The sequence below is a fragment of the Rhineura floridana genome, chromosome 3 (assembly GCF_030035675.1).
Source record: "Rhineura floridana isolate rRhiFlo1 chromosome 3, rRhiFlo1.hap2, whole genome shotgun sequence".
Lineage (NCBI taxonomy): Eukaryota > Metazoa > Chordata > Lepidosauria > Squamata > Rhineuridae > Rhineura > Rhineura floridana.
Window position 1 is genome coordinate 220,507,680 of NC_084482.1, and position 16,190 is coordinate 220,523,869.

General features: G+C 44.4%; 1 protein-coding gene across 2 annotated transcripts in view; it reads right to left on the reverse strand.

Moving 5' to 3' along the window:
- LOC133381687 (oocyte zinc finger protein XlCOF6-like) overlaps positions 1–13,771 on the reverse strand; it is a 33,278-nt gene extending 19,507 nt beyond the window's left edge. The window contains exons 1-3 of one of the 2 annotated variants that reach the window (XM_061621084.1): positions 13,648–13,771; positions 10,534–10,608; positions 3,778–5,870 (exon numbers count right to left, since the gene is read on the reverse strand). In XM_061621084.1, coding sequence (XP_061477068.1) covers positions 3,778–5,870; positions 10,534–10,608; positions 13,648–13,681 — 2,202 coding nt within the window. In that variant the 5' untranslated portion in view covers positions 13,682–13,771. Of the gene's footprint in view, positions 1–2,788; positions 5,871–10,533; positions 10,609–13,647 lie in introns of those variants that run through there. The other variant, XM_061621083.1, reaches the window with a different exon arrangement.
- Between the last annotated feature and the right edge of the window lie 2,419 nt (positions 13,772–16,190).

Below are 16,190 nucleotides of genomic sequence, written 5' to 3' on the forward strand. Positions count from 1 at the left end.
TGGACTTTCTGCATGTCTTCCAGGATGGCAGCTGTTCTGGATACCTCCAGGTCACTTGCTACCTTTTCCCAGGCTCTGCTGCACTTCATGGAAAGTTGAGCCTCTTGCGCTTCTAGAAACTCCCTCATCTTTGAAGTCAGTTTCATTTTTCTTTTGTCTGATAGGGATGCAGCACTTTCAGCCTTATCCTGACTGCCTTCATTGCAGTTTGCTTTGTTGGGAAGTGACATTGTGGAAACCTGCATTTTGCAGTTTGCAGAAGCTGTCTAAAATGGCTGCAATTTCTAATCTGGGTAGCTGGACTGCAGTTATGCTTGGAGTCCAGCAGGTGGCGCTCTGGTGCTCACTCAATGTGGGGAAACAACAGGGCTGGCTCCTTGTAGGCCAATCTGCGTTTTGCACCCAGAGCTTGAGTTTGGAGCTGAGTATAAGGTGGTCTGAGGGCTTGCCTTGAGCAATCAGGCCTTGTGAATAGCTGGTGGGCTACTGCCTTCAGCGTGGTTGGAATACCCGTGTGCTTTGTCCTGTCTCCCGCTTGGCTTGGTCTGCGCTGTCTGGGGATGGAAGAACTCTGCGTATGAGTTTCCAGTCTGCTTTGGAGTAACGTACAGCCAAACACAGTCTCCTGATAACTCAGAATGGGCCCAGCTACTTTGTGAGACAAGCAGGCTAGAAACTTGTAAGAGAAGCTGAGTGGATTTTTTAGCAGGAGGGTTACATGCTAATTCAATTGCTTTCAAGACTTCAGAGGAAGTGTAAAACACTCCTTTTTTACTGTTCTGAGCCCGTGGTTCTGAAACCCACTTTGCCAGACAGTCAACTCAATCTCTCTCTTTTAATCAGAACTATTTTATTAAACCAGAAAACACAAAGGTATACAGAAACTTAAAGGAAAGCATACAGTCTCTGGGGATGATGAACTGAGGAGGGTGATGATGATGAAGAAGGTTGATAGCAGGTAATTATAGTGCAGGATTGTGGATGAGGTAGATTAAATGGAGTAGAGTTACCTTCTGAGGAAGAAGCTTCTGCAAGAGGCAATTCTGGTAGAGAAGTATCTTCTGAGAGAGAGAGAGCTTCTGAGAGAGAGATAGGTAAAAAAGGAGTGATGTCCACTGGTGCTACTAGGCCTGCTGCTAGCTTCACTGATGACTGAAACAAACTGAGGCAGGTTTTTGGAGGGAAAAAAATAACTAAGGAATTAAAGAGAGGGGTGATGTCACCTGACAGGAAGTTACTATGAGGCTAAGGGAGCATAGAGACAGCCCTTAGAATTCCATAACTCTTAACCAAATAAATGCCTTATTTAACACAGCAGGAGTATCTCTATATACAATTCTAACCCTGCGGAGGCAGCACAAATACCCTTTCTTGCTGTTTGTAGGTCCACTAAGCAGCACTATTGGTGCTGCTATCAGGTTGCGAATGGCTGGTGAATTGGGGAGGGAGAGAGAAAGAGAGATTGGAGGGGCAAGTCAGCTGGCAGAAGTGGGAGAGAAATAGAGTTTGCCTTCTGTGAAATAGATGTGCTATCACAGGAAAAAAACTGGGTTCAAAGAAGTGCTCTTGTGTGCTTGGGCTCAGACTCCACCTCTGCCTTGTATTCAAGTTCTGGGCCAAACCTCACCAGTTTGCTTTCTGTGAAATGAGTTTCTGACACAACTACTTTCAAAATCAAGGTTATTAAAGTCTGGAACCTGTGGGAGGGACTCCTACTCATTGGGCAGAGCGCATGAGGTGGAGGCAGAAGAACTTTCCAGTCAAAAGGCTCTCAGGCAAGAAGGCTGGAGAACAGGACCTTGGACAGCCACTGCCAGTCTGAGGGCCAAACTAGAGGAGATACCAATCATGCAACAAACAATTGCACGATGAGCTTTGCAACACTAAATTGAAGGTGCAGGGCGGTTGATCCATAGTGGGGTCCTGACATGCACCTGTTATTTACATTGGGAACAACAACAATAACACCAGCTCACCAGTCTAATCACTTTTACTGGCTAGATCCCAAGGAAGAGGCAGGAGGGGACAGGAACAGGGAGTCCTTCAAGAAACCTGGTCCCCAAGATCAGCAGTTGTGCAACTGACCTCCCAGTCAGTAATCTTCACACTTCTGATTCCCAGAAAATGGCATTCAGAGGCATACTGCTTCCCAGAGAGAAACTACAGGGAAGCATCATTAACAATTGCATAACATGGATTAGTTACACAACATGGATTAGTTTGAAGTTACCAGACCATTCATATATCTGGCCCAGAACTATCTATCCCAACAAACTGCCTCCCCCAATAATTTAAGCAGAGATTTTCTGCAGTTTTGCTGCCTTTCCTAAAGGCCCTTCTATTGCCTGGAGAAGCCATTTGGCTATGTGACCGCTGACAAAACCCAATTCTCACTCCTTTTCTTTATGCGCACCAGATGACAGTGAGGTCCTTCATTTGGCTGCTAGGAAATAGCACTGAGACCAGATGAGACTGTGGAGTGAAATCAGTTTGGAAAATGTATTTAAAATACATCAGCAGAAAACTAGTGAATTCATTTTACTTTATGAAAGATGTTAGAATAGCCAATACAAAAAACATCTAAGCAAAATAAAAATCATGTTATACACAAAAATACATTTTTAGTTATTTATATTAATAAAATGTGTACACTGCAGAAGAATTTTAAAGAATAGAAAATGTACATTAAAATGGTCAATAAAAAAATCAACATTTAAAAAACACTAAAAATCAATAAAATCAACAGTTAAAGGTATGCTAAACTAAACTATATGAAAACACTGAGTAAGGAGACCATTAGAAACAAGGACTTGTATTATTTTATTTTCATTTAGAAATCACTTCCCAGAAAGTATCTCAAAAATACCAACAATAAAAAAACATTTCATATGCAAACCAATTTAAAACATTTTAAAATCCCACACAGACCCTCCGTGACGCAGAGTGGTAAGCGGCAGTAATGCAGCCAAAGCTCTGCTCACGTCTGCAGTTCGATGCCAACAGAAGGAGGAAGTCGAATCTCCGGTAAAAGGGGTCGAGGTCCACTCAGCCTCCCATCCATCCGTGGTCAGTAAAATGAGTGCCCGGCATATGCTGGGGGGTAAAGAAAGACCGGGGAAGGAACTGGCAGTCCCACCTCATATATACGGTCTGCCTAGTAAACGTCGCAAGACGTCACCCTGAGAGTCGGAAACGACTCGCACTACAAGTGCGGGGACACCTTTACCTTCTAAAATCCCACAGAAACAGTAATAAAGCTCTGCACTTAAAAGGTTTGTTGAAAAAGGAAGGTCTTCTATAGGCACCACAAAAAAAAACACCTGTCTGATATGTAACAGAAGGAAGTTCAAAAAAGTAGATGCCACCACACAAAAGGCCAGGTTGCTCTATCATGCAGAGTGGACTTCCCAATGAGATGGTATGTGTAAGAGGCCATTTTCTGCAGACTTCAGTGATGGGCTGCATATATAACAGGTGAGATAATCTTTTAAGCATCCAGGCCCCAACCTGTATAGGGCTTTAATATATGTAGCCTGCAAGATGAAGAATAAAGCTCCCATTGAAGTTCTTTCCATACTCCCTACATTTCAATTGTTTCTCCTGTGTATCCCCTGTGATGTAAGCCTACTGCTTTCATTGAATCTCTTTCCATACTCCGTGCATTAAAAAAGTTACTCCACAGTGTTTTTTCATGCGAAGTAAGTGTGCTCTGACTGAACCTCTTTCCACTCACTACATTTAAATGGTTTCTCCCGTGTGGGTTCTGTGATGTAAAACAAGGCTACTGCTTACACTGAAGCTCTTTCCACACTCCCTGCATTTAAACGGTTTCTCCCCTGTATGGGTTCTTTGATGCAAAGTAAGGTGACTGCTCTGACTGAAGCTCTTTCCACACTCCCTGCATTTAAATGGTTTCTCCCCTGTATGGGTTCTTTGATGCGAAGTAAGGTGACCGCTCTGACTGAAGCTCTTTCCACACTCCTTACATTTAAATGGCTTCTCCCCTGTGTGGGTTCTTTGATGTGAAGTAAGCTTACTTCTCTGACTAAAGCCCTGTCCACACTCCATGCATTTAAATGGTTTCTCCCCTGTGTGTGTTCGGTGATGTAATTTCAGGCTACTGCTTACACTGAAGCTCTTTCCGCACTCACTGCATTTAAATGGTGTCTCCCCTGTGTGTGTTCTTTCATGTAATGTAAGGTTACCGCTCTGACTGAAGCTCTTTCCACACTCTTTGCATTTAAATGGCTTCTCCCCTGTGTGGGTTCTTTGATGCGAAGTAAGGTCACTGCTCTGACTGAAGCACTTTCCACACTCACTGCATTTAAATTGTTTCTCCCCTGTGTGGGTTCTGTGATGTAAAGTAAGGCTACTGTTTACACTGAAGCTCTTTCCACATTCCATGCATTTAAATGGTTTCTCGCCTGTGTGGGTTCTTTCATGTAAAGTAAGCCTACTGCTCTGACTGAAGCTCTTTCCACACTCCCTGCATTTAAATGGTTTCTCGCCTGTGTGGGTTCTTTCATGTAAAGTAAGGCTACTGCTCTGACTGAAGCACTTTCCACACTCACTGCATTTAAATGGTTTCTCCCCTGTGTGGGTTCTGTGATGTAAAGTAAGTTTACTGCTCTGACTGAAGCTCTTTCCACATTTCCTGCATTTAAATGGTTTTTCTCCAGTGTGGGTTCTTTCATGTACTGTAAGGTACCACTTGTGTCTAAAGCTCTTTCCACACTGCTTGCATTTAAATGGCTTCTCCCCTGTGTGGGTTCTGTGATGTAATTTAAGGTTACTGCTTTCACTGAAGCTCTTTCCACACTCCATGCATTGAAATGGTTTCTCCCCTGTGTGTGTTCTGTGATGTAAAGTAAGTTTATTGCTTACACTGAAGCTCTTTCCACATTGCCTGCATTTAAATGGTTGCTCCCCTGTGTGGGTTCTTTCATGTAATTTAAGTTGACCATTCCCACTGAAGCTCTTTCCACACTCTCTGCATTTAAATGGTTTCTCCCCTGTATGGGTTCTTTGATGTAATGAAAGTTGATCATTCCGAGAGAAGCTCTTTCCACACTCCTTGCATTTAAATGGCTTCTCCCCTGTGTGGGTTCTGTGGTGTAATTTAAGGTTACCATTTCCACTGAAGCTCTTTCCACATTGCCTGTATTTAAATGGTTGCTCCCCTGTGTGCGTTCTGTGATGTAAAGTAAGGCTGTTTTTTACACTGAAGCTCTTTCCACACTCCCTGCATTTAAATGGTTTCTCCCCTGTGTGTTTTCTTTCATGTAATGTAAGGTACCACTTGTGGCTAAAGCTCTTTCCACACTGCTTGCATTTAAATGGTTTCTCCCCTGTGTGGGTTCTTTCATGTAATGTAAGTTGACCATTCTGAGGGAAGCTCTTTCCACACTCCTTGCATTTAAATGGCTTCTCCCCTGTGTGGGTTCTTTGATGTGAAGTAAGATTACTGCTCTGACTAAAGCTCTTTCCACACACCATGCATTTAAATGGTTTCTCCCCTGTGTGTGTTCGGTGATGTAATTTAAGGCTACTGCTTACACTGAAGCTCTTTCCACACTCCATGCATTTAAAAGGTTTCTCTCCTGTGTGGGTTCTTTGATGTGAAGTAAGATGATTGTTCTGAGTAAAGCTTTTTCCACATTCCCTGCATTTAAATGGTTTTTCTTCAGTATGTGTTCTTTGATGAAAACTATGACAAGTGGAGGATTTCTTGCTCCCATTCTTCGGCTGCTTTCTTTCAGACGTTTTTTGTCCCCTGTGATTTCCAAATATCTCTTTTTGACTCTCAGTCTTGGCTATTAACAGTGGCACCATCTGTGGTTTTCTATAATTCTCATTCTGCCGGTCACCTGCTGAGGGGGAAGAGGGTTGAAAAAAACACATTGGAATTTCAAGGCAAAAACAAAGCATTTCATCACAGATGAAGCCCAATTATCTGCTTCTCTATTTTTACATCTCCATTATTCTCCCCCTTTTATCTTTGCATGGCCCTCCCTCCCTATTCAATATCTATATAAACTCGCTGACAAAATGCCTGTTGGCAGTAAACTCTCACCATCCTGTCTTGGCAAGGAGGCACTTGACCTGTCTTCTATATGCCGACAACATTGTCCTGTTATCCCAAACGCAGGTGGGCTTACGTTGTCTCTTAAGAGAACTTGCCTCCTTTTGTGTGGATGAACTTTTAAGAATTAACTATGCGAAATGCAAGGTTTTAGTTTTCGCCAAAAGTAGACATAAACACCGCTGGCAAATTGACAACCATATTATTGACCAAGTCAACGCCTTCAGTTACCTTGGCATTGCATTCCATCCCTTAGGTTCTTGGAATGCGCATTTTGTCCAGTCTGCTACGACCGCACTGAAATCAGCCAGAGCTTTACTGACCTTCTTTTATACAAAGGGCGGTCAGAACATTCCGGCAGCAGTCCAGGTATTCAACGCCAAGGTGCTTCCTCAACTTCTTTACGGGACCCAAATTAGTAGCGCAGGCAATTACGCATTGTTGGAGAGGGTACAATCTAAATTCATGAGGTCCATTTTGGGCCCTCCGAGATGTGTCCCCAATGTGATCTTACGCTTGGAATTAGGTGCCCTTCTGATTGAGACCCACGCTTGGATATTAAAATTTAACTACTGGATGAAGCTGCTATTTTTACCCACTGGATTAGCCCCATTAACTTTGGAAGATTCCTTCCAATCTCAATGGCATCGGGTAATGATTCACAAATTCGGAACTCTCAGTTTTTCGCTCCCAGCGATTGGTGCCCTAGGCCATACGACCGCTAAAACAACAATTATCCAACGCCTCAAAGATGTTGAGTATCAGAACAACATGAGCCTAGTTGCCGCTTATTCACAATGCAGTATTAATGTAAATCCCTGTATCTTGGCCACTTACATTTCAAGTTTATCTACCCCGAAACTCAGGAGAGGTTTTACCCTGGCACGATTCAATGTTCTGCCCTCGGCACTATGGAGGGTAGATACAGGGGAGTCGATTATTATGATCGAACTTGCCCCTGTGGAGCAGATGCGGTGGAGACAGTGAACCTTGTACTACTTTGCTGCCCTTTTTATTCAGATCTTCGCCTTAAGTTCATCTCCCCACTTTTATCTAATCTTCCTCTGAGCCCAGAAGCTATGATTTTACAATATTTAATGGCAGATTCAGAATCACGGATCACTCTGAGGTCGCCTCGTTCTGCGCAGCTGCTATGGCTCGCAGGAGGGACCTAATGCGATGTCTATTAGATCAAGGTTTTAGCTAGATTACTATGTGGACCCGGTTTTAGCTTTTTAGCTTTCTCACTGCAATGATACTGTATTCTATTCTATCTCCACTCTGATATTCAGAGGATCCGTAATTATACTGCTGGTCTTGGACCGTAATAAAGATTTTGCGTTATCTTTGCGTGGCCAGATGAAAGCAAGGTTACCTGAATATCCTGCAGTCTCACACAGCAACATAAATTCCTTTCAGTCCATATAACACTTGATGTCACTAAGCCCAGATTTGTCTGGGTTTCCTCCTACTGCCATACAACTGTGATATATATTTCTAAAATAGTATGCAATGAAAAGTGGGGTGTGGGGGAAGAGAAGGGCAGCAAGACTGCAGAACAGGACAAACTGGGCGCAGCTCACTTCTCCTTGATTCTTAATAATTTGACTGCAGTCAAAAGAGCCGGTCAGACAGGAATATAGGAACAAATGAAGTTGTGATATACTAAATCAGACCCCTGGTCCCTCGAGCTCAGTACTGTCAATACTGGCTGGCAGCTGCGCTGCAGGTTTTCAGATAAAGACACTTCTAAATTCCACCTGAAGATTCAAGGGATTAAACTTAGCTGAGCTAAGACAGGGATGGCCAAAGACCAACACTACACGAGTTTGCAATGATGCTCTGAACCGTAAGGGGAATGCCCGACTGATCTCTCCCCTTCATCAAAGCCCTGTACAATTAGATCTTGTTCTTCCAGCCAAGAGACAAAGCCCAGGTTTGACATTTCTTTCAAAGATACAGATAAGCTAGTTAGTTCTGAACTGAAATTATTCTCCTCTCTCCAGAACAAAGAACGATCTTAGATCTCCTGGAGATGAATAGCACAGGGACATGTAGATCCAAATGTCTCTTGTGGACAAGAAACTGTTCAAAAACCTCAATTCAGTGACACTGTGGAAACCAATCCAGCTATCTTAATTTGGGGGATTTCTCAGCAGATGGGAAGGAAACTTCAACCTGGATGCCATTCCCCCTCCTTATATGAACAGCCTGGCTGGATCAGACCACAGGCCTATCTATTCCAGCATCCTCACAGTGCCAAAGTGGATGCAGATGGGAAGTCTACAGGGAGCACATGAAGGCATCACTTAGCTCCAGCTGTTTTTCTGATTCCAGAGATATCACATCTATTTATTCATTTATAGGCTCTTTGTATACCGCTATTTCATTAGAAACGTCAAAGCAGTTTACAACACGTTAAAAAAAGGCAACCACCATAAATTAAAAACATCAAATATACAATAAAAACAAAGGTCAAGTGTTGAGAAAAGTGTATGCTCTTAATTGCCTGCCTGGTGCAACAGAACGGTTTTCAGCAGGCGCTTCGAAGTTAAAACAGAAGACGCCTGCTGAACCTCTGTTGGCAGAGCTTTCCAGAGAACTGGGCCGATGACACTGAAGGCTCGATTTCATGTCAATCATATATAGGGAGTAATTTACAAATTTACATATGAATGCAAGCAAGAGTAAATTCGTTACAAAAAAATTTAAATGTCTCTATGCAAAGCACAGTAGCAAGCTGGAGGATTGCAAAGGGAGACATCCTGGTTTGCTCCAAGAAAGCTAAATTGAGGAAGGTAACCTGGAAAGAAGGTGATGTGGAAGGCTAGTGACCAACTAATTTCAGAGATGAAAGGGAGACATCCTGGATAAACTGAGGAAGGTAACCTGGGACGCACATGCAAGAAAGGAAGATGCTTTAAATGCAATAATAATGCCAATATAGAGGTACTGATTAAACAGAAATTATAACTTTAGGGTTTCTATAGGTTTCAATTAATCATAAAATGGCATCAGTATTTGTTAGGGAAAAGCTTTAAAAGAGCAGGTCACTTTGGGTCACCAATGATTGATATTTGAGGTTTAGAAAGTCTCGAAGGTCACAAAAAGCAAAACCAAAAGGAGACAGAAACCACAAAGTTCAATCTCAAAAAGTCGAACAAGTGTGCACTTTGAAAACAACTTATGTAGTCAGGGCAGACACTTTCCAGGAAAGAAGAAGATGTGGAAGGCTAGTGACCAACTAATTTCAGAGATTTGACATTAAAACATCTTTAAGTAAGAGGGGGGAACATCCGTGAGGGTATATAAAGATTCAGTGTTGTGAAATCCTTCTACGGCTTCCCTGAGTAATCTTTCAAGTCCATACCTACTGATCTCTCCCTTTCATCAGAGCCACATACAACTGGATCATGCTCTTCCAGCCAAGAGGTGAAGCCTAGTTTTGACATTCCCAAATTATCCTCTCCTCCCCAAAGCAAACAAAGATTTTAGATCTGGAACTGATTAGTACAGGGACCCAAATTATCCTTCTGACCAGTTGCCTGGAAGTGTACATAAATCTCAACTCAGGGGCTCTGTGGAAACCAATCCAGCCATCTTAATTTGGGGGATTCCTCAGCAGGTAGAAAAGAAACTTCAACCTAGCGGCTCTTCCTCAGAACAGCCCTGTGGAATCAGACCACAGGCCTATCTAGTCCAGCATTCTCACAGTGCCTGATCAGATGCGAATGGGAAGTCTACAGGGAGGACAAAGGCACCACCCTCCGATCTGACATAAGATGTGTGGCAGATAAAGGTGAGGCTTCAAAAGAACCACCAGGACCTTGAAATGGGCTGCCAATTCCTCCTTTGCTGGACTGGGGCACACTTGCACCTGCCAGTCAGCTGATCAGTGGTTGAATGAGTCTTTGCTCAAGGAAGGGGAAGCTGTTTCCATTGAATGGAAATCACTTCTCCCTCCCAGCGCTGCTCTGTGAAGCAGCCCCATTCAGCTCCTGAAGTTGAAAGAAGCAGCGTGGGGTGGCGAACCAAGGGCTCAGCTTGGCTGTGGGTGCCTGTTCCCTTTTGGAAGCCACTGCTTTTTAGAAAGATCGGCTGTGCATGGGACTTCTCTGGCAGGTAGCACATCCGAAAGGCACCTTTTTTCCCTCCCCCCCTGCTCAATGAAAGGAGGGGGAAGGGTGCTTCAGAGAGCACTTTGCAGCTTTAAGACAGTCACTGTGCTCCCAACGGGCCAAGGGTTGCACTCAGGTCCTGCTTGCTTGCTTCCTATAGACATGCTGCCATTGGCCTGATCCAGCAGGCTCTTCTTAAAGACATCTAAGATGTTCTCCAGGAGAACTCACACCCTGATGGGTCAATTAATCTGCAACGAATCATATTACACAGGAACTGAAAAATCCTACAATTTCCAAACCAAAATGGGGCCTCAACGCAGCTGAATCTACCTGTTGATGTCGCATCTTTGGGATACTGGATAAAGGGATCTTTTCTTTCTTCCCAACATGAACGGAGGTCCGACTCTTTGAAGGAAATAGACAAGACTAGTTACTTTTGACCAGAAAATATTCAGCCCTTACAAACAGAGATTTTTATAGATAAGAAAAGGTATAATTTTGATCTGGTAAGTCCTGCTCTCGGTGAATACAACAGAGTTGTGTGGACCAAGTAGGGTCAGTCTGGCACTTGTGAACATGCGTCCACTGGGCATGAAGCTCATCTTGAAATGCTTGTTGGGGGTGAACCTAGTAAAGCCAGCTTCTTAGTAGGCCGCAAACTACTAGGGCAGAACCTAGTAAAGTCAGCAACAGCGGATGCAATTCACTGTGTCACAGGCCACCTGTATTTATAGAAATTGGCCATCTCCAATTCTTTATAATTGATTTACATAAAATTATGTGTGGAAAAGTAGCGCAAACAATACAAGCCAAAACATGAGTAAAAAGACAAGCTGCCAGTTAAAGTGTCTTTTTTCCTTTGAGTTTTGTTTACAGTAGTTCCAAAATAAATTCTTTCCCGTAAAGTATCAACATTTTATAAGGAGTCCGGGCATTCAGCCAATGAGCATGTCTATATATGGCTGAAGCTGTACAGGGGTGAGTCAGGAGAACTTATCAAAATACAACATCAGCATCAAGATGCAGGTTAGGATGAGAGTTCAAATGATGGAAACAAGAGTATCGTTGTAATATGAGCATGAACTGACAGAGTCTAGATCAGGGTTTCCCAACCTTTGGTCCACAGATGTTGCTGGACTACAGTTCCCATAATTCCTGACCATTGGCCATGCTGGATGGGGCTGATGGGAGTTGTAGTCCCACAACATCTGTGGCTCAAAGGTTGGGAAACCCTGGTCTAGATAGATACAAGCTAGAGCTATAAAAGACAGACAGCCTTGGGGATTTTTACCAGTTGTCCGTGACACTGGTCGAAGAAAGAACCACCTGCTCTGAGTGTTAAGGTCCACACGCAGCAAAGGTGAGATCACTCCTTTTCAGATGGAAATCAATGTGACCTATGCTGTCCTTTGAAATGCAACACGTTAGCATACATCCCCTTTGTATGTGCTGTGTAAGACCTATGTTCTGATATGTGGCTATGTCCACAAAGTACAGTAAATTAGACGTGTTAATTATACATAGACACTGATAAAGATTTCCTTTCTTGATCGGCCATTAGATATTCCTAGACCTAAAAAGATTCTTGGCTGGGATCTCTGGCCACTTGGTTCACCTGGTCAGACCTAACTGCCGGCAAAAACTATTATGTATATCACACACGCACACGCCTGTCTTGCTTCTGCTACTGCAGGAGGGAAGAGAGGAAGATGAGGTGCAATATTGGGCATTGCTGGTTTCTGTTATCAGTTCGTTATTTTCTTCCATTTTTTTACAGCTCTGCTATTAGTGGATATTTATTTATTCATTGTCATGTAGGTGAATTATACGTCACCTTTTTGGACAGGACAGTTTATAATAAAGAAGAAGTAGATAAGAATATATAAACATCCCAAAAAACTCCCACAGTCTATCCAAACACACAATAAAACACTGAATGACAACTATTAGAAGCAGCAGGAATTTCGGGTCTGTCTTCCTCCGAACACCTTCCCCAAAAGATGTGTCTTGACCGACAGCATGGAAGTATAAAGAGACGAGGCCCAACGTAGGGAGAATGTTCCATGTCAAGGAGCCTTTACTGAAAAATCACCATGTACATCATCCCGTGTAGGGACCACCAGGAAGGCCTCATCTGCTGATCTTAAAGCACGGGAGATTCATACAGGTGAAGGTGTTGTTGGCTGGCTACTACTTTATGAGCCTGGGAGACCCTCCAGCTCAATATTGATAATATGAGCTTTAAAAATGGCTTCTATATGGGTCACTTTGCAACAGAAACAAAGGGGCCTGATGGGAAAAAGTAGCCTAAGGATTAAAATTGGTCTTCTCAGCTGAGATGACATTGCAAGTCGTATGCACAGGACATGACCTGCATCAGGAGAGAGAACTCCCTCAGCTAACCAATGTGGGAATCTGCTTTGAAACCTTTCCCAAAAGTGGATAAAACTGAACTCCTGGTCCCACTCTGGGTTCCAGTTTGTGCGGTTCCTTTTGCTGCTTGAAATCTCTCTTAGCCCGATGTCAACTGGGGTCTGACTCCATCACCCTCCCCTGCTTTTCATTCACCACCGCAGCTTCCTGCCTTCTCTGGACCCTTTCCTGCCGGAGCAAACGTCCCCTTTCAAGGGCGCTGCTGCAATTCCTGCTTTCCCGGGATCTCTGCTAGCTGAGGGAACGGCCCTTGTTCCAGCTGCCAAGGAGCCTTTCTCGGGGTCCCTCTTGCCTCCTGTCTTCGCTGTGTCCCTGCCTGAGTCAAAGAGTCTCTGTGCTCCAGTTCTGCTTCCAGACTTCCCACCAGGGCTGGCAAAGCTAAATCTTGCTCTCTGTCCTGTCTTCTGGAGGTCATTCCCTACAAACTGTAGCCTCCACCTCCGCTTCCTCTTCTCCAAACTGCCGCTTCTTCCTGCTTCAAAGACAAAAGCTGACCTTTGGGCAGAGGAAGGGAGGAGGCACTGGATGCTACCAGGAGCATCTTTTCCCACTGGGAGTTTAGAGTATAAGTCACAGAATGTCTATTACCTGCTGGGGATGCAGGAAAAGATGCTCTGCTGGGGTTTTGGAGCTCCTTCCTCACATTTAATGATCAAAAAGCCCCAAGAACAGAGGAAGTTGCATTACACCAGATCAGACAATTTGTCCATCTAGCCCAGCCTTGGCTACTAGAATTACCAATGGATCTCCAGGATCTCAGGCAGAGAAAGCACCTCTTTTCCAGCAACTCCTACAGGATCATTTCACCCTTCTTGGACCTACCAGGGACTGAACCTAGGACCTTCTACATGCAAAGCAGGTGTTCGCCCTCTGAGCTGCAGTCCCTCCCCAAATATCTGGGGCTCAGCCACCCATTTCTCTAACAACATCCCTGCCAGGGAAGGTTAAATAGCACAGGTACTAAATTCATATCTTCAGCATTGATCAGTCAAGGGGGGAAAGTGCCCTTACCGAGAGAGGCCACCGTCTCATAATTCTCCTCCATGACTTCCCTGTGCAGAGCTCTTTGGCCGGGATCCAGCAGGGCCCATTCCTCCTCCGTGAAATACACGACCACCTCCTCAAAGGTCACCAGACCCTGGAAGGGCAACAGATCCTGGAAAAAGAAGAGGCAGTTTCTCCAACATGTACCATTTGCTCAGCCAAAAACTTGAATAGCTTTCAAAGAAGATTGGACAAATCCATGGAGGATCAGGACATCAGTGGCTATGAGCCACAATGGCAATGCATTCCCTCCACTGCCAGAGGCAGTATGCTGGGAATGACAACAGAGCAGGACACTTGGCAGCTACACTTTGGTTCATATCGTACTAATAGCCTGACCAGTGGGGCACGCTGGGATTAATTAATTAATTAATTAATTTTATTGCATTTATATACAACCCCATAGCCGAAGCTCTCTGGGTGGTTTACCACAAAGCAGTATAGAAATCTAAAAATACATTTTAAAAAGCAATTTAAAAGCACATGCTAAAATGCCTGGGAGAAGAGGAAAGTCTTGACCTGGTGCCGAAAAGATAACAGTGTTGTTATCACAGAAATCATTCCATAATTTGGGGGCCACCACTGAGAAGGCCCTCTCCCTTGTTGCCAGACTCCGAGTTTCCCTCGGAGTGGGCACCCGGAAGAGGGCCTTAGATGTTAAGCGTAGTGTACGGGTGGGTTCGTGTCAGGAGAGGCGTTCCATCAGGTATTTTGGTACCAAGCCATGTGACTCTCTTGAAGCTGTCCCACTCTCTTTTTCTTTGCATTTCTTTAGTACAGTTACTTTTTATTTAGCTTTTGTGGGGGTGAGTATTTCTGGATTTTACACTGCTTAGACACAATTGCAGAGCAGAGCTTGATTGACTCTCAAAAAAGATCCCACCTCTCCAAGAGTGTATTTTAGGAGTTTTGCCACAGTTCTGCCAGACACGTGTCACCGAATCACAAGTGGGGCGAGTGCTCATGTGTTCAGGTCCTGCTTGCAGGCTTCCCACAGGCATCTGGTCGGCCACTGCAAGAACCGGCTGCTGGAACAGACGGGCTATTGGCCTGATCCGGCAGGCTCTCCTTATGCAGCCTCAGAGGTAGTATTCTGCCAGAGCCCTCCCCACTACGCTCAGGGAGATCCACCCCAGCTGTCCCCTCGGTCTCTCCCCCAATGATCCTCCCTTACCTGATTGGGCTGCCCGGCTGCTCTTTCCACTCTATCCCAGAGAAGAGACGATCCGGACGGTGCCTCTGAGGCCATGGCGCTGCCTGAGAGGGAGGAGTAAACTAGGCCAGTTCTGGGACTCCCACAGCTTTCGCCACAATACATGTTTTGTAGGGAGCAGCTCTCAAGGGCCTGCAGGGGACAGACGGAGGATGGGAGGGATTTCATCCTTCATGCAAATTTGGGTTCCAGAGGTTTGAATGTTATAAGCAGCCTCAATCCAAATCAATAAATGGCACGTCCCTTTCCTCTGTTGTTTTCCCCCACAATGCTTGATCTGCAAAAGGCCTTAAAGGCCCCAAATCTCTCTCAGAACATTCTCCAGTTTCTTCCAGACTTTTCTCCATGCTTGGGCACCTCTTCTGTCCTTTGCTACCCCCAGGAATTTCACCCATCTCAGACCCCTCACCTCTCATCTCTGCTTCTGCTTCCGCAAAGTCTTTAATTCCTGAGCCCCACAGAGTTTTGAAACCCCAAAAGACGCAGACTCCTCCACAGAATCGTTGTGGGTGGTGATACCATGCCCAGGAGGGACTTAATACTGGGAACAATCTATCGTCCCCCTGATCAAAATGCTCAGGGAGACCTTGAGATGAGATATGAAATTGAGGAAGCATCCAAACTTGGAAATGTGGTAGTAATGGGTGACTTCAACTACCCGGACATAGACTGGCTGCATATGTGTTCCAGTCATGACAAAGAAGCAAAGTTTCTAGATATTCTAAATGACTATTCCCTAGACCAGTTGGTCATGGAACTGACCAGAGGGACGGCAACCCTGGACTTAATCCTCAGTGGGGACCAGGACCTGGTGCAAGATGTGAGTGTTGTTGAACCGATTGGGAGCAGTGACCACAGTGCTATTAAATTAAACATACATGTAACTGGCCAATTGCCAAGAAAATCCAACACGGTCACATTTGACTTCAAAAGAGGAAACTTCACAAAAATGAGGGGATTGGTAAAAAGAAAGCTGAAAAACAAAGTCCAGAGGGTCACATCACTCGAAAATGCTTGGAAGTTGTTTAAAAACACTCTATTAGAAGCTCAACTGGAGTGCATACCGCAGATCAGAAAAGGTACCGCCAGGGCCAAGAAGATGCCAGCATGGTTAACGAGCAAAGTCAAGGAAGCTCTTAGAGGCAAAAAGTCTTCCTTCAAAAAATGGAAGTCTTGTCCAAACGAAGAAAATAGAAAAGAACACAAACTCTGGCAAAAGAAATGCAAGAAGACAATAAGGGATGCTAAAAAAGAATTTGAGCAGCACATTGCTAAGAACATAAAAACCAACAACAAA